Raw genomic sequence first — 9,355 nt, 5'->3', positions numbered from 1 at the left:
CCCCCCCCCCCCCCCTTTTTCTTCTTCTTTTCTGATTTTCCGGCTGACTGGTTATGTCACCGCCGGCGAGGACCAAAAGCGGGAATGGCGGCGTAGATAAGCAGTATCCTCCGCCGCTTGCCACCCACGATGAAGTTGTTTCTGACCCCATTGTTTTTTGGGACACTTTGAGGCGTTTCCATTTTATGATGAACACAAAGTTCATGTGAGTCACACATACTTTCTTCTTCTTCTTCTTCTTGTGAATGAAATAAAGTAGCTTGATGGTATATTCATGGCGTATCCAGAACCACAAAACACCGCACTTTTACACTTTTCCGGTGTAAGAAATTTTTAATAAAATACAAGGCGGTCTCCTAATGGCTACTTTTGGCTTTCTTTGAATATTTTAAAGGATTCCTGTGATTGGAGGGAAGGAGCTAGACTTGCATGTTTTATATTCAGAGGTTACAAGAAGGGGCGGGCACGAAAAGGTAAGATTTGGGGCTTGGTCTTCCATTTTCAACAAAAAGCTTCTTCTGGGTTTCAGAGATGGAGTTTGTGTGAATCCATTGTCATGGCGGTGTAGGTTGTTGCAGAGAAGAAATGGAGGGAAGTTGGAGGTGTCTTCAAGTTCTCTCCTACAACCACCAGTGCTTCCTTTGTATTGAGAAAACATTATCTCAGTCTTCTCTACCACTACGAGCAAGTTTACTTGTTCCGCCGCCAGGGCCCCATCTGCGCCCCTCAAGGTGCCTTCTTTTTGTTCTCTCCTTCCCTTCTTTTTTTCCTTTTTTATAAACTTTATCCGCTTCTCCCACATCGGATTTGCTGTAACTCTGATTTCGCTTTTGTCTTCCTTTTTCTTTTTTCTACACAGCGCCATTTTCTTTCGGTAGCCCTACCAGCGAAAACGAATTGGCTCTGGTGGAATATGCCCCCAAAACAACGTCGTTTTCGCCTGGTCCGCCTGCTGAAGGTGACAAACCTTTTACTTTCACTTCTATTAATTCCTCTCTCTTTTCTTTGTGGGGTCCAGCTGTAAAGGTTATACAGTTCCCAACAATGGCTTCTATATAACTGACCCATTCCCACGTTTTATCTCTTCAAAATCTGTCTTCTTTTTTTTTTTGGGTGTTTTTCAGTCACTGGAACAATTGATGGGAAATTCGATTGTGGCTACCTGGTGTCTGTGAAGTTGGGATCTGAGGTTCTGAGGGGAGTTCTTTACCATCCAGAGGAGCCTACCCCGTCGGATCTCCGGCCCCAACCTACCAACGCCATTGTACCGTACACTGGTACCACACATCGACACTCTGGTCGGCGGCACCGGAGGAGCCGGAGAAAGGGAGACCCCAACCACCCCAAACCAAACAGAAGTGGCTATAATTTCTTCTTTGCAGAGAAGCATTACAAGCTCAAATCTCTGTACCCTAACAGAGAGAGGGAGTTCACCAAGATGATTGGAGAGTCTTGGAACAACCTCAGCCCTGAAGAAAGGATGGTATGTCTGCCAAGCCTTTTCTCTCGAGGTTTCAGCAGCTTTAAACTTTGGTGGTTTGATCAAATGGGTGTTCTATCTACTTTATTATTAGGTTTATCAAAACATTGGGCTGAAAGACAAGGAGAGGTACAAGAGAGAGTTGAAAGAGTACAAGGAGAAAATGAGGCTGGCAAGTGATGATGTTCATGCAGCTAACTATTCAAAACAGGGAGAGTAGAAGAGGGAAGGGAATTCAGCAGTTTGTAGGTTCTTTTTGAGGTTGGGATCTGCTGCTGAAGTTTATATATGATAAAGATTTTGTATCATATCCTCCTACTCCTAACTTTATATGGCATACCATTACCATAGGTTCTCACATCCGAAGTGCTTGGCCTCAAGTTTTACACCCACTTCGAAGTTCACTCTGGAACTGTCATTTTATAGTTTCTTCAAACTTTTTGCTTCTTCTTTACCCATGGGATGGTGAGATCCTTCTTATTTTTCTTTTTTTGTCCTTCCTTGGAGTCAGAGACATCAGATGCTCTATGAAGACCCTTCATCCAAGGACGAGGAAGCCAACTAAATGAGCAGCTTTAGAAGATAGGCTTCTTCCTTCTGGGCTGCCACATTAGAGTAGAATATGCCATCGGTCAAATGATAAATGAGATTTGCAGTAATCTAAAGTTTTGTTTGAAGTCACTATTAGATTGTTTCAGTTCTCAATTTTCATTCAATATGTTCGAGAATTTTTACTCTATAAAGATATTATTTAAACATTCATGTAAGGATAATGACTTAGCTTTTGAAAGAATTAATTGTAATTTTCTTAAAGAATTGCTTCTACAAACATGGTCAGAAACAATGGATCAAAAATACGTAAGAACATAAGAATGGGGTTGCTTAGACAATTTAATGTCGTGGGCATTAGAATACCTACCGATGTGTGCGCAAGGACAAGGACAAGGACAAGGACAACCATTGACTATTTAGACTTGTAGCAGGTCCGTTGAGGTCAAATAACAACCAAGGGGTTTTGGCCAAGAGGTTTTCTCTTAAATTGCTTCCGAATCTTCCCTTTTGGTTGCGCTAGGGTGCGTCCATCCTCCAATGTCAATGCAAAGGTTGTTTGTTTCAGTCGTGGAATGGCTCAATTCAATTTTGAGTTTCGCTAAACTTATGAGGCTAAACAAATATCTCGACTAGTTTAAAGCAAAAGCATGAGTTTAGTACATAGATAGTGAGGGTAGGGAATAAATGTTTCAACTCTGCCATATGGTTTAGGTCATAAGTTCAAGGTAGAGGATTTGGGATTTTAAGTCTAAAAACAAGCTATACAATTTTACATATCATAATGTTTATGCGAGCTCAAACTTCTATAACTCATTCACTGCACAGTTCAAAACCAGTTACAAAAGTCGTGCGAACTCAAGCTTACTCAATTTGTGTTTGAGAATCATACCCCGAAGTGTCTGTTCATGTGCATTTGTTGAGACCGTGAAAGAAACGGTGTTTTCTCCTTCGAGAATGCCTTCTGGAATTCTTTGACATGACATACGGGACAAAATGCACCTGCAACACGTTTTTGTTCTCTGTATATTATGATTGAATTTTCAGCCTGGATAGAATTTCTAATACTTTGACATGATTTCTGCTGGTTAGAATGTCAATCGGATCATACAAGGTTTAGGAAATAACCTGAGAATTATTACGGATTCCAAAATCCTGAAGCGCAGAGCTATCATCAAGAATCTTCTCGTTGTGGTGTGCTAGGCAAAAATTTGCCCACACATGCTTCCTGCAGATCCACAAGCGAAAGACTTCTCATCAATGCACAAAGATCATTGTACGATTAGCTAAGAAAGCTATCTACTAATCACTTTTTATGGTTGAATTCACCAAAAATGAAGAAAGAGTACCATGAAATGTGGCGATGTCCCATCTTGGATTGCTCCATCTCGTTTACTTTCTTCTTGATAGCGAGCTTCAAGTCCTTCAACAAGGCGGAATTCATGATCGCCACATCTAAAGCATGAACAAGATCGCAAATCGCATTTCAGCAGTTCTATAAACCAAGTGTTTGTGAAAATGCCAGTTGAGAAAGAGGAGGAACATTAGAAAAGTGTGTGTACCAATTATGGTGCCGTCGAGCTTAAGGACAGAGATGCGCATGGCGCTGCCCAATTCGAGGCTGATGAGCGTATCAACGTCCAGTAAGGTGGGCTTCTTGGGGACATCCGCCAGGATAGGATCGTCAAGCAAAGCAGTGAGAGTTGAATTTAACCTAACTTTCTTCACGTTGGTGCTGTGGTAACCTACGACATTCTCCTCTTCTTTACTGCTGGACTTCAATGATACATCTCCGTCCTCCTTCATCGCTACACAGTTATGATTTCTATCACTCTTTAACATAAATTCACTTCAGCAAATCAGCATTATCTATAACTTTTGCAGCAAGCCTAATTAATTTTCACAGTTACATATTTCTATATAACTATCAGTACAAACTATTGACTTGATATGTTTAAATCATGATTTGATGGACACAGATAGCATATACGAGAAATTAGATTTTAACTTCCAATCATCACGATGAGTTATTGGTCATCAAATATTTGAATCAATGTATTTTTTTTTTTTAATAAAAAAGAATGCCATCCTATTTCCAAAGGTTATATAAGCAAAAATTTTAACATCCCAAACAACAAATTTCGAAAAACTTCTTAGAAAGTTCAATCAAAGACTAAAAGGTTAAACCTCACCTAAATTCACAAGGGAAAATTGACCGGATCGTTCACCGTCGGAGTACAGCGGAGGGAAGGAGTCAGTCTGCGCTGTTCGTCGGAGGTGCCTGTGCGTTATGGAGGTGGCGAATCTGACTGTTCCTGCCGAAATCGAACTCACCGTCAATGCCGAAATGTGGAACTGCAGGGCTGCCGATGAGAGCTGACTGACCTTTAGGTCACCACTGACTCATCGCCAGAACGTGTGAATCGGAGAGAAATCTCGGTTGGATACCGTTCGCGCCGCCGGATCTGCTACAGGAAGCGTCGGAGGTGGTGGAACTGCGCGTGACTGCCGCTGGAGGGTACCGCCGCGCGGTTCTTCAGTTTCCGGGTATGGTCGGGAACTGCTGCGCCGCCGTCTGAAGTAATCGCCGTGGCCGTGGACCGCCGCCCCCAACTTCGGCTATGTGGGTGCTGGAATTGGAGGCAGAGGTAAGAGGAGGTGTGTTTGCGTGGGTGAAGGAGGGAAATAACAAAGAGGAGTGAGAGAGGGGTTTTCTTTGGATTTTAAAGAAGTAATATATATACTCTCACTTTTTCTTATAAAAAATAATTGAATTTAACTTTTCAATCATAATTTAGTTTCAATTGAAAATAATAAAAAAATCTGAAATCATTTTATTTTACATTTTAAATTAAAAAAATCCAAAACTTTCTAAATCAAATTTCCATTTTCCTAACTAGTTAGATACCATTTATAATAGTTTAAGCTTACTTGGTGAACGAAAAAAAAAAAAAAATCAATTTCACGTTCAAATAATGTACAAAATGGCTAAAATGAGAGTTAGGTTTGAAATGACTTTTGAAGTAAAATGACACTTACAATAAGTCCCGAAAGAAAGGCAACATAGAGTAGATTGTGGTCATGTTGAGTCTAAAATTGTGACAATCTCTTGAACCAGCGCAGCTCTCCTGTTCCACCTCTCTTTCATGTTCTGATGGTTCAATTTGTGCGTAAGACCCACCGACATCCTCACCTTCTCAAGATCTTCAACATCCTTCATCACAATCTGTGGATCTGGGTGCCATTGCTCGCCCATGCTCTCAACATACCTGCATACATTCACTCATCAAACCCATTACACTTTCTATTCTCTCCAATTCTATATCCGCCCAAATCCACTACTAGCACATATTATTAGTTTTGGGCCGTTACATATCTTCGTCAGCCTTTAAAACACGTCCGATAGGGAGAGGTTTCCACACCCTTATAAAAAATGTTTCGTTTTCCTCTCCAACCGATGTGGGACCTCACGGTCCACCTCCTTGGAGTCCAGTGTCCTCACTGGCACATTGCCCCGCTCTGATACCATTTGTAACGCCGTCAACCTTTAAAAACGCATCTACTAGGGAGGGAGATATTTCCACACCCTTATAACCCTTATGACGAATGCTTCGTTCTCCTCTCCAACTCCAACGGTTGTGGGACCTCACAAATTATGAGAGCCAAATCCATAGATACTCTATTCCAAATTCAAGCATACCTGGTTATCCGTTCTTTCAAAAGGGCAACTTTCTCCCATGGAGTAGAGATGTGGATATAGAAGTCAACTCCCTCTCCCATGTCTGGACTACGGTAGTAATTGCCAATGGCTTTGGTAGCCAGCACACTGTTGGGGTAGCTGATCCTTTGATTATCATATCTCAGGAAAACTGTTGTTAATATCTTCATCTCTTCAACAACCATCTGGAAAACCGAAGAAAGTTAAGAATGCGTCACTAAGAGCAAAACAAATTGTTTGGCTAGAGAGTTTTGCACCTCGACGCCGTCCACTTCGCAGCGATCGCCAACGTCGAATGGGTGCATCACAAACAAGAAAATGATAGCTTCAAAGACCGTCTTACATGTGTTGCCAAAAATAAAAGCTAGAAGAAGAAGCTGTGAAGTTATGAAGATGAGGAAGTGCAAGACGGGAGTTCCAAATATGATAAGCCAGATTACCAAAATTGTTAAAGCTACAAAGACGTTTAGCAAGTTGTGAAGATCATCAACAGCTGTATTTGCATCATTGAGAGATAGAACAAGCACTTTTCTCTGCTTAAATGCATTAACCTGAAACACATCAAAGAAAAATAAAATATATCCATTACATTGCTGTTTAGGTTAAGAATTCTTAGTATATACACATCTAAATGGTTTCGGCATCGTTTTGGGCTTTCCCTTTCAGGCTTCCCTTTAAGGTTCTTAAAACGTGTTTGATAGGGAGAGGTTTCCACACCCCTACAAAGAATGCTTCGTTCCCCGCTCCAACCAATGTGGGATCTCATAATCTCCTCTCCCCTTTGGGACCCAACGTCTTTGCTGGTACACCGCCCGGTGTCTGGTTTTGATACCATTTATAACAGCCCAAGCCCACCGTTAGCAGATATTGTCCTCTTTTGGGCTTTCCCTCTCGGGTTTCCTCTCAAGGTTTTTGAAACGCGTCCGTTAGGAGAGGTTTCCACACCCCTACAAAGAATGCTTAGTTCTCCTTTCCAACCGATGCGGGATCTCACAATCCACCTCCCTTCGGGCCCAGCGTCCTCGCTAACACTTATTCCCCTCTTCAATTGATGTGGGATCTCACAGTTTCACACCCAAGTGCACCGCTAACAGATATTATCCTTTTTAGGCTTTCCCTTCCGGACTCCCAATCAAGGTCTTAAAACGCATCCACTCAGGTTTCCACACCCTTATAACGAATGTTTCGTTCCCCTCTCCAACCAATGTAGGATCTCACCGCATGTGAGTATAGTGACATGAGAGTGAGAAAGTGAGTTTAGTATTCATAAAGACTTTTTCCTCCAGAGGCTTTCTCTTCTAAAGCTAACGAAATGGGTCGGGTTTTAAGGTTGACTTTAGGACTATTTCTCATTGAAAAACATATAGGGGTAGGAGGGTAAGGTACCATGCATTTTGAGTAAGGACATTTGGAGTTTCATAAATTTGACATAGATAGAAACGTCTTATAAGCTTTAATTAAAACATCAACCTCCAAATATATCATCTTCATTACACAGCAAAACAGAACAAGGCAAGTAGAGTCAAGGGCAGGGCCTTACCATCCACTCTCTAAAAGAGGACTCATCAATGCATTGAGTTTCAGCGGTTGTTCCAAATAAACTCATCGTCACTAAAGCTTCCTCTTTATTCATAAATCGCATTACATCTTCTATATAAATACAGCTGCAACAAACATAGCTCACATCATGCAATGAAATTGAATATTCATGAAAGAAACAACGAATTCAAACAGAGAACTCACTCTGACCCACGTTGGGCCACTCGCCGGAAAATCCTCCCAGCTGCCTCTTTCGCCTGCCGTTCATTCCTAATCTGCAACAAAGATTGTTCTTCCGTCTCCGACAGTATCTTCTCATCAAGAGTTAACAAAGCTCCATTTCTTACAATATTCATCATTCTCCTCATATTCCAAGCTGATATATTCTTCTGGTTCAGTTTATTTAACTCATCAACTGGGATTTCCTCATCTTTTCTTTTTGATTCTACCTTCAATTGTCTCCAGCCATTGCAATTTACGAGTCTGCCACTGCATACAACTCTGCCACTTTTGGAACTTTCTGCTTTTCCATCGCCAATTTGTTCATCCTTCATCATATCTTCAGAATTTGGCCTCTCAAACAATGGCAAACCAGAGAGCGTCACGATCACGTACTGACTGAACAAAGCCTCCTTAAGCCTTTCGAAGTAGTTATTAACGTGGAAAAACGAAGCCAGAATCTTAATGACAAGCGTTTTCAGAAGCCATATCGAAGCAGCCACGAGAAAACAGATCAAAATCTTGGTGACATAAGGCAAGATCTTACTCTGCGTCTTTCTCTGAACCTTGTCGTTGAAGATGAAATGCCAAACAAGCAAAATCAGAGACATCCACAGGCAATTTTTTACAGCCTTTCTCAATCCATAAACGAAATACAGAACCCGTTTCCTTAACAGGAAATTCATCTCGATGATTTTCACCATCAATCCAACGGCCATAGATGAAACCATATGTCCACAGATTACCGCTAGAACAGTCAACTCCCATTTCCACAGCGGAAGACCCCAAAACGTCTCCCGCTTTAAGATTGAAATCCATCGATTACAAATCAAACTCACAATAATGAGAACAAAAACTACCAACTGGAAACCTAATAAGGGGCTTAACTTCAGTTGATTGTACTCTTCAGGCATATCCTCGGTGCCGTCTTGATTATTGTTGTTGTTACCCTCATCTTTCACGGCGGTTTCCAGCTTTTGAGAAGAATCATCCTCAGGAGGATCCATCAACCGAGACTTCTTGCTAATCGGTGAGCTCCATGAACTTCCAGAAAACGAATAGTTGGAACTGCAACGGAGAACCTCGCCGCCGCTGGAGCCCGAGGACGGCTGGCGGTTTTCCGGCTCGGAAAATTCTTTACCTCTTCGTCTCATGGTTTGCAAGGATCTCTCTGGTAAACACTGGAACTTCTTCTCCACTAATTCCTTGTCGCCATTTCCAAAACTGTTGACCTTGAGGATAACATCTTCCTTTGGGGCCATTTAAAAAACAATGGGTTGATTCTCAATTCTAAACGCGCATAAATACAGGTTGAGTACCATTTCAGAAGTTCCACTGTTGAAGAAAGACGAAATACACTCGAGCGCATAAAGCATATGTGGGACAGCAATGGCGGAAAGGTAAAGCGGTTTGAGTGGAAAGGGCGCGCGTCAAGGAATCAGAGAATCTGGAGTGTAGAAAGACGGGTGATTTTGTAGCGATTTTGTAGCGATTTTGTAGGAAATGGCGGCAAAACTATCATCTTTCCTCTTTTTGCTTTCCTTATTTCACTTTCACGAAGGCCTTTTATGGCCCAACAGAAAACTTTTGAAAGCCCGTCACCGATTGCTCCAACAAATGCGAGAATTACACTGCTATAGCGTGTAAATACAATATTCTATTCAAATTCATACCATTATCAGATTTTATTTATTATTTTTCTTTTTTTAAATATGTTTGAATAAAGTTTAAAAAGTTCATACCACAATATTTTATTTCTTGTTTTTGCAAAATTTATCATTTTTCCAAGAATTGGACTCCACAAATAATTTTTATTTGTTTATTATTCTTTTAAAAAAATATTTATTCTA

At 41.2% G+C, this 9,355-nt stretch overlaps 3 protein-coding genes across 8 annotated transcripts; 1 reads left to right on the top strand and 2 right to left on the bottom strand.

Moving 5' to 3' along the window:
* Positions 1-13: 13 nt before the first annotated feature.
* On the top strand, positions 14-2,217 carry LOC111442959 (high mobility group B protein 9). 2 transcript variants are annotated; one of them, XM_023080525.1, is made up of 6 exons: positions 14-205; positions 395-473; positions 569-731; positions 860-958; positions 1,125-1,483; positions 1,575-2,217. In XM_023080525.1, the coding sequence occupies exons 1-6, from the start codon at positions 54-56 to the stop codon at positions 1,698-1,700; spliced, it is 978 nt and encodes a 325-aa protein (XP_022936293.1). In that variant the 5' UTR covers positions 14-53; the 3' UTR covers positions 1,701-2,217. The 2 variants fall into 2 exon arrangements, with proteins under 2 accessions (XP_022936293.1, XP_022936292.1); XM_023080524.1 differs by having other exon boundaries at positions 1,125-2,217.
* Positions 1,661-4,751, bottom strand: LOC111442960 (U11/U12 small nuclear ribonucleoprotein 25 kDa protein). 5 transcript variants are annotated; one of them, XM_023080530.1, is made up of 6 exons: positions 4,222-4,751; positions 3,592-3,862; positions 3,379-3,484; positions 3,158-3,257; positions 2,922-3,031; positions 1,661-2,082 (listed from the first exon to the last, which is right to left on the bottom strand). In XM_023080530.1, the coding sequence occupies exons 2-5, from the start codon at positions 3,833-3,835 to the stop codon at positions 2,936-2,938; spliced, it is 546 nt and encodes a 181-aa protein (XP_022936298.1). In that variant the 5' UTR covers positions 3,836-3,862; positions 4,222-4,751; the 3' UTR covers positions 1,661-2,082; positions 2,922-2,935. The 5 variants fall into 5 exon arrangements, with proteins under 5 accessions (XP_022936298.1, XP_022936297.1, XP_022936294.1 ...); XM_023080529.1 differs by having other exon boundaries at positions 3,592-3,837; positions 4,222-4,750; XM_023080526.1 differs by lacking the exon at positions 4,222-4,751 and having other exon boundaries at positions 3,592-3,883.
* A 241-nt stretch (positions 4,752-4,992) lies between these two features.
* On the bottom strand, positions 4,993-8,952 carry LOC111442956 (mechanosensitive ion channel protein 8-like). Its single transcript, XM_023080519.1, has 5 exons — positions 7,491-8,952; positions 7,288-7,411; positions 6,005-6,298; positions 5,730-5,932; positions 4,993-5,298 (listed from the first exon to the last, which is right to left on the bottom strand). The coding sequence occupies exons 1-5, from the start codon at positions 8,765-8,767 to the stop codon at positions 5,109-5,111; spliced, it is 2,088 nt and encodes a 695-aa protein (XP_022936287.1). The 5' UTR covers positions 8,768-8,952; the 3' UTR covers positions 4,993-5,108.
* Positions 8,953-9,355: the final 403 nt, after the last annotated feature.

The sequence above is a fragment of the Cucurbita moschata genome, unplaced genomic scaffold (assembly GCF_002738365.1).
Source record: "Cucurbita moschata cultivar Rifu unplaced genomic scaffold, Cmos_1.0 Cmo_Scf00005, whole genome shotgun sequence".
In the NCBI taxonomy this organism is placed as follows: domain Eukaryota; kingdom Viridiplantae; phylum Streptophyta; class Magnoliopsida; order Cucurbitales; family Cucurbitaceae; genus Cucurbita; species Cucurbita moschata.
The sequence above is the reverse complement of the archived record's forward strand: the minus strand, read 5'-3'. Positions and strand labels throughout refer to the sequence as shown.